The 16,251-nt window shown below is 37.8% G+C and overlaps 2 protein-coding genes across 5 annotated transcripts; one reads left to right on the top strand and one right to left on the bottom strand.

Annotated features, from left to right (window-relative positions):
- LOC103718277 (internal alternative NAD(P)H-ubiquinone oxidoreductase A1, mitochondrial-like) lies at positions 1-6,122 on the top strand. Its single transcript, XM_008807020.3, has 8 exons — positions 1-496; positions 906-1,125; positions 1,376-1,536; positions 1,745-1,810; positions 3,013-3,176; positions 3,626-3,740; positions 5,414-5,593; positions 5,673-6,122. The coding sequence occupies exons 1-8, from the start codon at positions 80-82 to the stop codon at positions 5,823-5,825; spliced, it is 1,476 nt and encodes a 491-aa protein (XP_008805242.1). The 5' UTR covers positions 1-79; the 3' UTR covers positions 5,826-6,122.
- A 135-nt stretch (positions 6,123-6,257) lies between these two features.
- Positions 6,258-16,008, bottom strand: LOC103718267 (pectinesterase/pectinesterase inhibitor PPE8B). 4 transcript variants are annotated; one of them, XM_039124962.1, is made up of 7 exons: positions 15,661-16,008; positions 14,024-14,055; positions 13,440-13,478; positions 10,623-10,703; positions 9,043-9,131; positions 8,837-8,907; positions 8,246-8,708 (listed from the first exon to the last, which is right to left on the bottom strand). In XM_039124962.1, exons 1-6 carry the CDS (start codon positions 15,732-15,734, stop codon positions 8,881-8,883), a joined length of 342 nt encoding a protein of 113 aa, XP_038980890.1. In that variant the 5' UTR covers positions 15,735-16,008; the 3' UTR covers positions 8,246-8,708; positions 8,837-8,880. The 4 variants fall into 4 exon arrangements, with proteins under 4 accessions (XP_038980889.1, XP_038980890.1, XP_026665007.1 ...); XM_026809206.2 differs by having other exon boundaries at positions 8,837-8,887; positions 10,623-10,700; positions 15,661-15,987; XM_008807002.4 differs by having other exon boundaries at positions 8,837-8,887; positions 15,661-15,984.
- Positions 16,009-16,251: the final 243 nt, after the last annotated feature.

Genomic DNA, 16,251 nt, shown 5'->3' with positions numbered 1-16,251 from the left:
GCTGTCGCCCTGCTGCTGCCGCCTCCCTCTAAGAACTCCAGCGGCATGGAGTCCGGATCCGTGCTCGGATCCCGTTCGCATGGCGTGGCTCCAAACCCTCGCCCGTTCCTCCCGCTCTCTGCTCTCCTCGAAGCCCTCCCCCTGGAGCCTCTCCGCCTTTCGCTCCGCCGCGACGGCGGCGAGCGGTGTTGGCGGCTTCTCCGGGCTGGGGCCGACGGAGGCCGGGAAGGACAAGCCCAGGCTGGTGGTGCTGGGGACGGGTTGGGCGGGATGCCGGCTGATGAAGAGCATCGACACCAAGCTGTACGACGTGGTGTGCATCTCCCCAAGGAACCACATGGTGTTCACCCCTCTCCTCGCCTCCACCTGCGTCGGAACCCTCGAGTTCCGCTCCGTCGCCGAGCCCATCGGCCGGATCCAGCCCTCCATCTCCACCACCCCCGGTTCCTACTTCTTCCTAGGCCGATGCGCCTTCATCGATCCCGATTCCCACACGGTGAGTACTTCTGAGTACTAACTTCTGATGAAGGACTCCCCATATCGTTGAGAAACAGAAGAAACGGTCAAAAATAACTTTAGCTCGAGCATGATAACAGTAAATGGTGTCGAAAAGTTTCTACCTTGCTGTATGAATTAGAGTAGTATCGTCATAAAGTGTTAAAGTTTCTACCTTTTACTTGGAATAGAATATTATCACCCTGTAAACCAGGATCTCACTTGCAGATTGGAGACAAAAGAGAAAAACCCGTTGATTCTAGAAGACTGGAGGACTGCTGCTTTACCTCTGATAGCTTAGAATCAGAGGACTTGTTCCTTTATACCATTTGATGTAGAAATTTTAGTTTGGTAATTTATTAAGTATTTTTTGTCTATAAAGTTAAGTTTTTTTTGTTTTGCTTTGAAAGGTGCATTGTGAGACCGTTACTGATGGGAGTGCCAGTGACACTCTGGAGCCATGGAAATTTAAGGTTTCATATGACAAGTTGGTCATTGCATCCGGAGCAGAGGCCTCGACCTTTGGTATACGTGGTGTAAGAGAGCATGCGGTCTTTCTCCGTGAGGTTCACCATGCCCAAGAGATTCGCAGGAAGCTCCTTCTCAACTTGATGCTGTCTGATGTGCCCGGTATGCCATTTCAGAGGATAGGAAACATCATGGATGTTATTGCATTAATTAGTACCTTGTGTAAATTTGTTTGCTTATAATGATTTCAGCCTGCTATGATATTTATTTTTTGCAAATAATGTTATGTAGTTCAAACACCGCCAAATCCTGCATTTGTGCAGTCTTTGAACAGCAAATATTAGGTTATATAGTGATTTGGTGTAATGCATTTAATACTTGTTTTTTTTTTTTTTTTTTTTTGCAAATATAGGCGTATCAGAAGAAGAAAAAAGAAGACTGTTGCACTGTGTTGTTATTGGAGGTGGTCCAACTGGTGTTGAGTTCAGTGGTGAACTTAGTGATTTCATCATTAGAGATGTTCATCAACGTTACTCCCATGTTAAAGACTATATCCGTGTGACCCTAATTGAGGTTTCCCTGTGATACCTCTCCAGCATGATTTTATGAACTTGAATTATTTTTTCCTCTATATCTCTTTTTTGTTCCTCTAATAGAGTGTTTGATGCTATAGCTCATAAAACATCGCCTAATTTAGTTACCTGAGATATTTATTTCTAGTCAATCTTGTCAAGAACATATGTGGATAAAAATCATCTGAACTCTTTCTTTTTTGTGTTAGGCAAATGAAATATTATCATCTTTCGATGTTCGACTCAGAACATATGCTACAAAACAACTCACTAAGGTCAGTGATTCTAAGCAAGAGATTGTGCAATCTCTTCTTTTGTTGATTTTCAATTGCTGTTTGTAAATTGCTTGATTGCTCTCTGCATTTCCATCTCCCTTAGTCCTGAATTTACTTCAGAAACTTTTTATATGAAGAGCATTATTTTCTTTTATGCTGCTATTGTTTTCAATGTTCATTGCTTTTGTATTGACCTTGTATTATCCCTTGTTAAATTGCTATTCGATTCTTTCTCCTTGAGAATTCAGTTCAACCTCAATGGCTCCCATAGAAGAATCAGTTTTATTTTCTCACATCTAGACTTTTGTATGGTCAGAAACATTTTTTAAGTATATATACTCTTATCATTTTGATTTATGTAATATGTGAATGCACATGCTCCATGGAACTGTCTATTTTGCGCTAGCATGGAAAGGAAGGTCATGATAGACTCTGATACATTATAGTTGTATAAGGTGTGATTTCTTTTTATCTAAAGTATGACTATCGTCTATGTTTCTGCGAGAGATAATGGAAAGAAGCTTATGGTCATGATGCTGCTTTAATGGATGGCTTATGTTGTCAAGTATTCATGGAGGCAAACTAACTTTCCATGGATAGAAAGCATGCTTAAGTTGCAGATTAGAGACTCGTGATAATTATCCTTCCAAAAACGGCCATAATGCTACAGAATAAAGGGCTATCTCTTGACCCAGTTTTATCTAGTTAAAAAAGATTGATGGTATCATGATTCAATCACTTAATCAAAGAAAAATAGTCAGAGGCACGTAGATTTCAAATAATAAATTAGATACTGTTTTTTCTGATTTTCTTTTGACTACTTTTCAGGGCTCTCTTTTGTCTCCCTTGTTTGCTTGTGCATGCATGTGTCTGATGAAAGATTAACCTTCTCTTTTATTTAAAGAAGAAGTAGAAGAAGAAAGATTAATCTGCTCGTACTATTTCTCTTTTACATTATATTTTACCAGATCCTCTTTCATTTTACATGCATATGTTTCTTCTCATATGCATGAAGGATCGACATGCTCTTAGTATTTCTCATTTTCTCATTTTATTATATACTATCAATTCCTCTTTGTTTTGTGCATATTTGTTTCTTTTGCATCTAACTTAGCATTGCTAGAGTATGCAGCCACTTCTATTGGCAATAAGTGACAATTAGATTTACAAAATCTGATTTTATGCATTCTGTATTATCTCAGTCTGGAGTTCGCCTTGTGCGTGGAGTTGTTAAAGATGTTCAACCTCAAAAGATAATTCTTAATGATGGCACAGAGGTTTCATATGGACTGCTTGTGTGGTCTACCGGTGTTGGTCCTTCACCATTCATCAGTTCTTTGCAGTTTCCAAAATCACCAGGCGGAAGGTAACATTGTTGACGGAGGATTGTCCTATAAGAGATCTAGGCACTTCTGTTAGGCACAAATATAGAAATTAGAAAATTTTTATTTAATTTGGGAATTAGAAAATTTTATTTTTATTTGGACTCTAGGACTAATATTTTGTGAGGACTTCAATACTTTATTTTTATGTGGACTGTTACTAGGATTTTAGGCCTATATAAATCCACTGCTATGTAATTGAAAACACAAGTTTGTATTATTGAGATTTGATAGTGTTGAGTTGCCCTCTCCCTCTGCCTTCTTCTCTTTGCAAATGAGGTATAAACTTTCCATTTACTCGAGGGCTGAGCTGCATGCAGGCACAAATCAAACATTAAGGATGAGCAAAGCAGTTTCACATAATGTCATGACATTTTATGCTTCTACAGCTCATATACGAGGGATGTCTCATAACTTGTACATTCCTTAACAGGATTGGTGTTGATGAGTGGCTTCGCGTCCCCTCCGTGCAGGATGTTTTTGCAATAGGAGATTGTAGTGGATTCCATGAAAACACAGGCAGACAAGTACTGCCAGCATTGGCTCAGGTTAGTTAGCATCTCACTGTTTATTATATTCTTTTCTTTTCCCCACTCGGTTTGCATGAACAAACAGGTGCATACCTGGAGCACAATGAGCCATTGTCATGCTGCCACTGAAACTCATGCTGTTTTTGAAGGGGAGTCATGCTAACTGCATCCTCTTTCTTCTAGAACAAATTTATTTGGATAGAATTTCCCTCTGGACTTAAAAGGACTCTTCCCGAGATTCCTTATGACTATACAAGTATACAATTTAACGAAAAGAAATAATTTCCTCCAATGTTGTATTGTCTTTTTAACTGACTTGGTTGGCGTTAAATCTCTAGATGATTTCATCTTTCTAGGATTCACCAAGCTTGTGGGAATTAAATCTTAACCAGCGCATTCTCATGGTCTCTGATAGATTTGACAACTTCCCCCAACTTAAAAAAAAAAAAAAAAAACAACTTTTTCTCTTTCTCTCTCACCTGTCCATGCCCTATTTGTTTCTCTTCTTTATATGTTCCTGTGACTTCTTCTATCCCAAAGTGCCTCAGAGTTGCTTTATCTCATTTCTTCATTTTTTTTTTCCTAATAACTACTTGACCTTTTTCAATAAGATAATTTGTCTATCAAAAAAACTGTTTCAAACCTGCAAGATTAGACATTCTACCTCAAAATTAGGAAATTTCAGAATATTTCTGAGGTTGCTAAGACAATTACCCCCGTAAATATCATCCAAAAATTGAGATGCTTTCCAAAAAGAATACAGTTATAATGGCTATCTACAGAGAGCATGTTCAGTTGAGTTGGGGTTGTATCTTTCACACAAAAGAAGGATTCATCTTCCTTTGCGCGAATCCACGATCATCCACTGGTCACTTTGAGATCTGTGCAGATAGATGAATGGCAGAGTTTGGAATGCTTTGTGATCCGCGCAGTGGATGATCCAACCGTGGTTTCGTGCAAAGGAAGGAGAAAGATAGGCCTCGATTCTATTCAGCCTAGGGTCAAATGCCACCAGCCGTAGCTGACCAATAATGCCCTCTAAAAGTAGACTTTCAACAATTACTATCATCCAGAAAAATTAAGATACCTTCTGGATAGAATATAGTTACAATGGCTATCTGCAGATAGCATATTCAATTCAGGGTCAAATTCAAACTGTCATAGTTGATCAATGCAAAATGTTCATTGCAGAAGAGGCTGGCCTCTGCCTTGTTGTATATCGGTCTCTTGAAGACTTCTCGGTTTGGTTAGAAATAATGAGATGCAAAGTGCTGATTCAGATTTCTTATGCAATCAAGCTTACCCTTGGCATCCCACTAAATCTAGATGTGTTGTTGCGAGAAATTAGTGAAGGCTTTTGGCTTATTTTCCTCTTATTTTAACATCCACAGAGGGCTGTTGAATGACATCATAAACTTCATTTATTATGTTTTATCCAATTAGCAACCATGTGATTTTACCAAACAAAACTGGGAGAGATGAAGCTGATGACTGTATGAAATATTCTGGAATGAATGGATGGATTGCACTTTCTATCTAGAACATCATATAATTTAAAAAAATATGTGGGAGAACTAATTTTTTTTATTTACATAATATAAATGGCTGGAAATGCTGAAATCTGTAATTACTTTTGTGTTCTCACCATGTCTTAATTTTAAAGAACTCTTAAACTTGACTGTTCAAAGCAGGTAGCTGAGAGACAAGGGAAATATCTAGCTGCCCTATTGAACCAAATCTGTAGAGCAGGTGGAGGGCATGCACATCATGCTGCAAATTTGGAACTAGGAGCTCCTTTTGTTTATAGGCATCTGGGCAGCATGGCTACAGTTGGCAGATACAAAGCTCTTGTAGATCTTCGTCAGAGCAAGGTTAGTTTTCCTACGTAACTTGTGTATATTATCGTTATCTGAATTCTGTGATGAAACTAATGCAGTAATTTTCCCTCAGGAGGCAAAGGGACTGTCTCTTGCAGGATTTATTAGCTGGTTCATTTGGCGATCGGCATATCTAACTCGTGTTATAAGTTGGAGAAACAGATTCTATGTGGCAATTAACTGGGCAACAACGTTTGTATTTGGTCGTGACATAAGCCGCATTTAGCATAAATTAGAAAGGTAATGCAGGTATACGTTGCAGCAATTGCTTTTCTTTTCCCTTTTCTTTGACCTCAAGAGCATTGAAATGTATCAGGACTGGTTTCCTGTTGCCAATGTTTACTAAATAAAGTGGCATTTGCCATTTTTATCAGCCTCAACTTCTAATGATTTAGGCGCAGATGCAAAAGGGTTTAATGAAATTGGAATACCCCTGATTTTTGATAAATTGTAATGAATGATCCTCCAATACTTCTTACACTTGTTCTCTTATTCAAAATGAGCAGGTGCATCTATTTTCTTCCTTTGGGTATGATCCTATTACTTTACACCATTGTGGGCATTTTAGTTTAGCTGCCAATGTATCAAATACGATCATTTGCAAATTTATGCTCCATGTTTCTTATATGTTTTGTCATGTTTATGAAACCATGTGGATTCATTGTATGGTCATGGAAAACAATGAAAGACCTGATTGTCCATGGGCTTGCGCCCGAGGATGACGCTGTCCTGGAAGACGGCGGCGGCGGCGGCGTTGCTGATGATATACCGCTGCGCCTTCATAGCCCTTGAAGGCGCAGCGGTAGCCGAGCCCGGTGCTTCCCGGCTCCTGCCGTGTTCTCGAATCTAATGTTCTGGGCTATGAATCCTGGAGCGCTCACAGCTGCACGATCGGTAGTGCTACAACATGCCATAGATTAGAACAATGATGGTAATTGCTGTCCCGAGTTTAAACAGGCTAAAGAATCGAATCGGTGGAGTTTAGTTTAATACAAAGAGAAGAGTAGAGTAGAGCTCTCACCAAACGAAGCAGATCCAAAGGTGGACCAACCATCATAGTTTCTGCGATTGCCGGTGATGATCGTGTCGAACATCGAATCTCCAAGTATCATCAGATTCTTCTTCTGCCTCGGCACCACGACATGTTCCTCGTATATGCCTTTCTTCCCGTAGATCACGTAGCGCTTGTCGCTGTAGTCGGGTGCAGACCTGACCGCCTCTGTTATGGTTGTGAAGTTCCGGTTGCCGTCGGTCGCAACTACGACGTCAACGCCAGTCCCATTCACAGGGGATTCGATGAGTCCATGCAATGATGCCATGGCATCGTCAGCTACGATGCTGATGTTGCTAGAATCAGTTGGAGCCCTCTCGATCGAAGCCTCCACCATCTTCACGCATTGCTCATAGATCAGCTCGAAGAAATCGGCGACCTCGAGGAGCCCTCGGAGGCAGGTGTCCTGATTGGTGAGGGCGGCGGTAAGCCATGCGACCACATTGGCCTTGCTGCGCGCGGTGATGCTACCGTTGCCCGAGACCGACCCGAGGGCCCAGTGGAGCTCGTCGGATGAGAGTTGGAGGAGCTGCAAGCAGTCGTTGATGGCATGGCCGAGGCGAGAGCCATTGACTGCGCCGACAAGATTCGACATGATGGCGGTGGCCTTCTCGACCTCGTCGATGGCATTCCTTATCGAGTGGAGCGTGATGGAGTTTGGTGAGGGGGAGTTGGTGGGGGGTGGGGAAGAGATGAAGGGAGGAAGATGAGGAAGAGAATAAGCGGAGTGAGTTTGGATGGAACGAAAGATGAGACATGTAATTATTATTATACGAAAGATTGATATATGTAATATATTTTCTTAAATGAGATGGATATTTAGGGATGTATATTTATGTGTACATATCTATGTGGATTTATTTTAGCTGTGTTGAATAGTCACTATGAAATTTTATAATTTTTGCCCGTATTCTGGTATTGTTTATAGCTATTCTTTATTTTAAATTTACTTCATCTATATCGACGTGAGGTAGGAAATTTTTACTAGACTGTAAAAGTCACACCACATCTTTCATTTTACCTTTTCAAAGTTACAGGATGCGTAGTTGGCTACAATTGGAATCATAAGGGAAAGAATAAGTAGATAGAACATTAATGATACCAATCAAATATTATGAATTGAGATTATTATTATCTAATTATGTTGAAGTTGTGATGAACTTTCAAATCTTACATGTTCATGACAAAGAATATGCACCTAACTCGAACTTCTTAATTTATTTGAAGTAACAATGGAAATGTTCATGCAGGTTGCTACAATTTGCTATTTAAACCTTCGAAGGAAGAAAAAAAAAAGGAAAACCAAGGGACTCGAACATGCGACATCCAGAAGGAAACATTATCACAACGTAGTCCAATGTAGCTGGCCTACATCAGCCATATGCTAATAGAAGGTACTGATGCAAGCATGTCATTATAGATAAAGAGTGCTTCCATAAAAATAAAAGAGCCCATCTCGATGCGCACATTCTTCCGGAGCATTCATGATTTTGTGAAGACAAAAGGGAGATAGCATAGCAGAGGAGCATGCAAAGAAATCACATATGGTACATCATTTTGTCCCAACTTCACCCAAATCAACATTCAAATCAGCATAGCAAATAGCACGCATGGAAATTAAAAATAGTACAACGTATATTCTGCTGAATTTAAACAAACTCCCCTACATCCATAGCCATGTCAAGATACAAGAGAAACTGTGCTGCTCATGCTCCGAGCCTGGCTGGAAATAAATTACATCTGCCCAAGAATCAAATAATCATATAATCATTACATGGAAGGAACAAATAACAGACTATTTTCCCCCTACAAAATTATTCAGAACTTAGAACATATAGCCATAGTTGTACTTAAAACAAACGTTTTTGTCGATCACACATCAGGCTGGAAGTACAGTAAATCTGCTCAAGGAGACAGCTTCTGAACAGATCCGACCATCATAACTAGCTCTTCAGAAATGACTCAAAATCCTTCAGAAAATTGGGGCAAAAATAAAATGATTGAGCATGACATTTCTCAGTTAGCAGGCTGGTTCTGTGGGTTCAAAACAGCCAGAATCTGCATAAAGGAACATCAAATCTCTTATTAGTATTCAACTATTCATCTGCATATCAAGAACATTTTTCAACATACCCAAGGATGTATATTGAAAATTTTGTATATAAGCATGATAGCATGCCATCTACCTTGTCTGTGAACTCGCGAAAAGTCCGTCCTTCCATGGCCCTAGTCAATTCCTGTGAATAGGTGAAAGGTACTTTGAGCAAGTTAAGGACTAATATTGAGTTAACAACCAAATAGATAACCCCATGGGTCTAATTTCAAACATTTAAAAGTCAATTTCAATTAAGAGGAATAGACCAACATAAAGTTGTGGTTGTGAATAAACTACATTTTCTGGCTTTTCAGAGCTGTCAATTTTCTGTATTAATTTACGTAGCTCTCCATCCTTTAAGGCACCTAGAATTTCGCTGGATTCCACTGCATGCAGAGAAATGTCATGAAAAGAGCCATGTATAACCAGACAAACACGAAATGGGAAAGAGAATTAACATGTCAGAAAATGCAAGCAAACAAAACTGTCATGCTAGCCTGCTCCTAAAAAGTAGATACAGAAAGAAAGAAATGAATACATAAATATATGAGTTAATACTAGATATATTTAAAGAGTGACACAAACAAAAGGCAGCCCAAATGAACTAGATTTGTTGATACCTATCAGGACATCAAATTTTATAATACCTTATTTACTTAGAACAAACTGACACTCACTAGATATCTGAAAGTATATGATGATACCAGAAGATGTTATGAAGATAGCAGTAGCCATCAACTTAACAAAAGAGACTGTAAAGACATCTAATGCAGCATCGTTTTTACAAGCAAAGTATGGCTGCTCCATTATCATTGAGTCAGGAAATATGGCTACAGAGGGCCTCCAAAAGTCTTTTTCACCTTTTATGTTACCAAAGTGAGGTTATAGAATGTACAGAAACCAGCTTTTAGATGGCAATCCAGAATTTATGGGTTTTGCACGACCCCAAATGATTACTCCACTTTCGGGGCAGCATCTGATCAAAACTCATGGTTAAGTATCAAACAAGCCTATCAAATGCTCCTAGGGTTGTCCAACTGTTGCAATATGTGCCCCACATGGCAGCATAGATTATGTGACACATTTCAGGAACCCGAGGAAATATGAGAGCATGTTGACCCCACCTACCCACTTTTTGTCACCTTCTGCAAGAAAGCAACTCATAAAACAACTGGTTTGCAACAAATACAAAAGCTGAAGACCATCAAAAACAGCTGGTCTGAATTCATCTTTCAGAAGCAAGACTAGGAAGTTGTCCTGCCAAGTTCTAAAATTACAAAATACACTCATTTTGCACTAATAAGGAGATCACCGATCTCCATATTACAAGTTTTATTAGGCAGATCTCTCTCTCTCTCTCTCTCTCTCTTATATAGCCATGGTAGCAATCGTCAACGAGATATATCCTTGTAGAGGAAAGAAAACAGGTTTACGCAAAAGTGCACGAGCCAAGACAACTGTAAGCGCAGGTTTTCCACCTCTACAAGTTTTGACAAAACCCCAATTACCACCAAATTACTTATATTGTAGAGAACTCTCATAGCAATGAGTTTTCTAGACTCTAGAGGTTGAAGTGCTGAACACTTCATGGCAACTGGACACATGGGCACATGGCACAGATGTCAAATGTCCAGGAGAAACTAATCAGCAAACATAAAGACAATTTTGACCACCAAAATTCAACATCAACCATAATATATTTCAAAAATAATACATCGTGGGTTCACAAATATGCAATCCAATACGTTTGAAAAGGAAAAGCATGATTATATTATGTCAATATGATCTGTGAAGCATGAGAAAGAGTAAGTTCTAAAGCTTGACATTAAAATAATGCACATAATTGAATCTGCCATATAAAGCCAGACAGACAGTACCTATAGATTGAAATTGTTCTTTATCAACAACCCAGTTTGGTTCATCTACTTGATATGATCTTTCAGGTAGCTTCTGGACTGCTGCATAAGATGAAGAATATAGACATGTACATGAGGTCATGTTTGGAACAAGTGGAATCCCTTCACAAGTATATATAGCTGACAATATACTTTACTGCAAACTAGAAACTAGCGACATGCAGTGCATGTTTGAGTAAAGATAATGAATAACATAAAATATACAAAATGAAATAATTAAAAAAATTAAATATTAGATTAAAATAAAACTTAAAAAACAAAATAAAATAAATTTAAAGCAAAATGAACATAAAATACAAATAAATAAAATAAACCAAAAAAAGAAAATATTAAGAAAAAAATAAAATATTAGAAAGAAGATATCTGACAGACAAATGTGATCAGATCAACTATTACTCAAACAGAGCTTATTTTTCCTTTTTTCTCATGTCCCCAGTGGAGACAACATGGCTCAGCAAACATGGCTAGATGTATGGTGGTCCAAGTGCCATGGATAGAGTGTTCCACAATCTCAATGGTCAACAATCTCATCAACACTTAGTCCTGCCCTAATCCCATTTAATCAAAGTATGTGCCAACTGTATTGTGCCATGAGATTTTTTTAGAGAAAAAGATAGCTTTGAGGGCTTCATATTGGGTGAGCTGTCTCATGATTCCTCAAGTCTCATCTCCCATCGTCTTCTTAACTAGCCAAAGGAAGACTGAAATGGGAACTTCGAGATATGTGTCAGAGGCAAGCTCTCCTCAAGATGACGATCTTGGTGGTGACATAGGGCACAGCAGCTAGTTATGTGAAACCCTGTCCTGTTTGGATTGGGGATCAGAAAGAGAGGTATTGGAACCCTCTGGATCTGACAATGGAGAGCTTAATAAAGTTAAAACCACTAAATCTAATTCAGAATTTCAAAGTTTCCCCTTACATCATTTGCAATGGACTAGGTTTTCAACTTAAATTATAAATCCAATTTTATGGTTAACCATTTATAAATGGACCCGATGTTCAACTTTGAAGGACTAATTCTCTTATATTCCTATGTATATACAATTATAAATATGCCCATGTCATTGTGCTTGAATTTAACAAAATCGTCTGTTGATATAGTTGGAGTATTTTTTTTTTTTTTGCATAAATTGTTTGATACACCCCCTTTCAGCAAACTTATCTCTTGTTTCTCTCAAAGAAAAAGAGTTACATGATGAAGAGGGAGTGTAAATATCTATGGAAAAACACGACACAATATTTTTTATTCCCAAATGAAAAGGATGGCAGCATATTATTAAGAGGTACGACTAAACATTTTGAATGGCTAAGAAAAAGGAAAGATCAATTAGAGAGAGTGTGACTGGTAGTAGTCCATATCATGTAGGCAGCTATACTAGAAACTAGAAAGTGTAGGTAGAGAGAGGGAGGGAAGGAGAGATTTCACGAAGGATATCAATCAAGAGAGAAAATTAATGGTGCCAAACAAAGAAAGAAACCTGATCTGGAAAGAGAGAGGTAGAAAGAAGGAAAGGGAAGAGACATGGCCCATCCTAAGACCACAAATAGAAAGGAGAAATTAGTTCCTTCAGGATATCAACTAGAGAGCATTTTTTTCTTTTTTTATAGTAAATCTCAAAAGTTCATTCTTTTTAGGTAGGAAAAATTGCTGTGGACAATCACATTAAAAAGGAGGATAACAAAATCGATGCCCAAGAAGAGTGAAGATAAGTAATTTTAGAAGCATAGTTATAAAAACTCAATAGGACCAACCAGGTCGATAGAAAAACCAGTGAATCAGATCCCTGGCTGGTCCAGGTTTCACATGGAACCAGAAATGTGGTTGAACCAGCTGGGAACCACTGACCTGACCCCATTTTTTAGGAAAAATGGTGAACCAAGTGGGTCAAATAAGGGTGAACTGGCTAGCTTTAAAAAGTTTCAAAAATAGCGATAAATGCATGGTTTTGTAGAGATTCAAACTGTTGATCATGGTTTGCTTGGAATGCTCTCAATCAATAGGACAACAATTCATTGCTAGGACCTTAACAAGCGATAGAAATTATATCTAGGCTTAATGTTATTCAAAGATGCTATTTACTCAATATTTTTAATCATCAATTCTTTCCAATAAACAAGAAAAATAATCAACTCCTTTTCTCTATGGTGCAAAATTAAAGATAAAATATATGCTTCATTTTATGCATTTGGATACTTTTAAAGCTTTACTATTTAAAATAAAAATATCAATCAATTTTACATATTTTCCTACCTTATATACAGCTTTGATTGTGTTTTTTAAAATTAAATAAATCATGATTTATCTATTTATTATGTAATTAGAAAATAGTGTAGAATGTAAATCAGTATGTTGTATTATTTAAAATGAAAAATCATAAATATTTCTCATTAAACAAAGAAAAACAGATATAAATAGTTGTGCATATTTATAAGTTATAGCTAATTATGTACATATTTTGATTTTTTTAAATATTTTTAATTATAATCCAGTCCAACTAATTAACCCGGTGGTTGGACCAATGACCTGGACAAATAAACCCTAGGTAGGTCATCAGTCTGGTCTTTATAACTATTCTCAGAAGTTCTGGAATGACATATATAAATTTCCAAGTGATACATATGCACGTGCACACGCACAATAAAAAAATGATAACTAATAACAAATGAGAAGGAAAAATCATATCTTAGCATATAATAAATGTCTGAAATTTAGAATGAACAATTTGATGTACAGAAATGAATGTAAGTTTAAATATATGAAGTTACATAATTCTTACTCAATTCTTCCTCAGGGACTGATTTCTTGCATGGATTTTCTGCATCAATCAACAAAGAAATTCTCAACAATGGGCAGAAGATAAAGAGAAATTACATGAAAAAGTGAAAAAGTATAGTGTGATAGTTGTTCAGAGTATAGTGTATACTGCAAAACTGCAAGAAAACAGTTTTTTGAATGATAAGTTAATGTCCAATTTTTAAGGAACTGCTTGCTATGAGTGCCAAATGGATGTGGAATAACCAGGGATATTTGATTGTAGAACAAGATGAGCTACTCTCTCACTAAGTCATCAGGCACCAAGGGATAAATGGATTACCATGAAGCCTCAAACAGGTTCAACTTGCTTCCAACATGTTTAGGCAAAAGTTGTGTGTACAGGATGGTGCCAAGTGACCCAGAAAGAAATCAATGGCCAATAAGAATTTACAATGATCTACACCCTGAATACTGTGTTTTTGCACTATGCATACCCCCAGATTGATTAGAGCAAAACATTGTAGTTCAACATTTTAGGGTTGAAGCAAATTTTTGAAACTCTTTGAGCATAACAATGCAGGAAAGTGAAATTGAAAAGGGCAGCACCTTTATGCTTCTTGAAACATCCCAAAGAACAACTGCATGTTCAAAAAGTACAGAAAACAACATATCAGTAATGTTGCAGAGCTAGCACTTCAAACCAAAATATTTCTCCTTAAAAGAAAACATTAAAACAGATTCCAACTCCAAGATTTAAAAGTTAAAATTTCGTGGGGCAATGATGAAGAAAAACAAGCATCATAGCTAATGGTAAACTAAAAAGAAAAACTTGGATACCCAATATACTTGATATCATGACCTAGCCTTATCAATATGTTGGCTTTTTGGAACACAGTCTTTTTAGCCAGATACCAAGAAAAACGGAATCAACAGAAAAAAAACATATGATTTGATGGGCTTTTTAGTTATCTACATATGTTTTATACAGCTGTGACCTACAAGAATACAAGTTTAGTTTCTTTTTGTTCAACTTTAACAATTTATTATGCCCCCGATTTTTAATAATTCATTCTTTCTGAAGTGAGTCTAGTCATTGTTATGGTCGTATGGAAATTATCATCCTTCCTAATATCTCCATTTTGTTATTTCCATTCATAATTTTGTTCATCCTTGATATGTGCTTTTGGCACCAATGATTCCTTTACCCGAGAAGTCCATATCCATGTACAGATCGAAGTACATATATCCATATTGACCAAATTTTCAACATGATGGTGTAAATCAATGTTTAAACAACAGGATTCATCAAATTTTTGCTCCATCATGATACTAGAGAATGTCAATTTACATCAATAACCCTTAGCTTTTCCTTCCTCAATCAGACAGCACTTTCTCAATGATTTGAGCAATTAGCTGTATCTTTCTCTCATATGAGCACCCTTTTCACCATCAAAAAAGATAATATCTTCTGTTCACTTTGTAGAATCATCAAAAGAAAAATAATCTCAGCTTGAAATTCCATCTAAGGGTACGTCCTTGATCATATAACAAAATCAACTTAAATGGTTCTCAATAACCTATGCTCTATCAGCTCTACCTATAACAGCAAGCATAAGCTCCCATGAGTGATCTCTCTAAATTTTCCTTGTCAACTCGATCACCATGTGCTCAATTTGTCAACACATTATTTTTCTTTGCTCCAGAACCTAGATATCGGGCCTATTTCTTGCTAACACACGTAGTTGTGGCAAGACTTCTTGTTTATACCTAGAAGCGTATTCTTTCAAGGTCATTCCATTTCTCCTATCCTTTTTCACGTGCCACAACTTCTGCTACTTCTCTATAAGGTTAATCATTATATATCTAAGATGAAAGCGTCCTGAATACTAACAGTCTAACGAAAACTGCACATCTATAATTGATGCGAAACAACAGAATATCCCATGTTTTCGTCGTCTAAATTCACAAAACAGGAAGACCCTAATGTTCTCCAAACCTCCTTAAAAGAAAAAGAAAAAGAAAAAGAATTTATAATCAATAGAGTTAAAAGTGAAACTTTTAGCTATTTGATCCATAAATCCGAACACAACTAGCTGGGACAGTTCTGGATGGCTACGCTTATGACTCCGCCGATTAAAAAACATAAGAAAAAAACCAATTTTTCTAAATAGAACTATTGCTATGAGCTGAAATGAAGAGAGAGAAGAGGGGGGTTAGGGTTTAGGGATTAGGGTTTTTCTTACTAAGGAGCGAGGCAGATGGGGCATTTGTACTTGGATTGCGCTTCTTTACAGACCTCACACGTTCGAGGGGCCATGTGTCCCCGCACAACGACTCCTCGACGGCCTCTGGTGTTTGATCGGTGAAGAAGCGATTGGAAATTGCAGTACTCCTCCCACTGAGGAACGGCGCGAGCGAAGATTATGGCTCCAGATTTTGGGAGAGAGAGAAAGGGGAGAGCGAGGAAAGGAGGCGAGGCAGAGGAACGCCGGAGGGAGGGAAGCGAGGAAACAACGGGGATTTGCCTCGGTTTCGATCGATAAAAATAAAATCAGAAGTAGTCGGTCCGAAACTATATAAACAGCATAAAGACGGCAACTAACATGCCGACTTTATATAGGTAAACTCTTCTTCCAAACCTAAATAAATTCAGCACGTTATTTTTGCTATTTTTGCTCCTAGTTAGAGATGAATGGATCACAACCACCAATCTTTCGCACCCATAAAGCCAAGATGCAAGCAATTGAATGGTTATACTTTTTGAAAATGGCGCACTATGGTGGCCTCTCTTTTGGGTCTAGGCTCTTATAAGAACAGATAGAAAAGACAATAGC

This window comes from Phoenix dactylifera, chromosome 3 (genome assembly GCF_009389715.1).
Source record: "Phoenix dactylifera cultivar Barhee BC4 chromosome 3, palm_55x_up_171113_PBpolish2nd_filt_p, whole genome shotgun sequence".
Classification (NCBI taxonomy): Eukaryota; Viridiplantae; Streptophyta; class Magnoliopsida; order Arecales; family Arecaceae; genus Phoenix; species Phoenix dactylifera.
The sequence above is the reverse complement of the archived record's forward strand: the minus strand, read 5'-3'. Positions and strand labels throughout refer to the sequence as shown.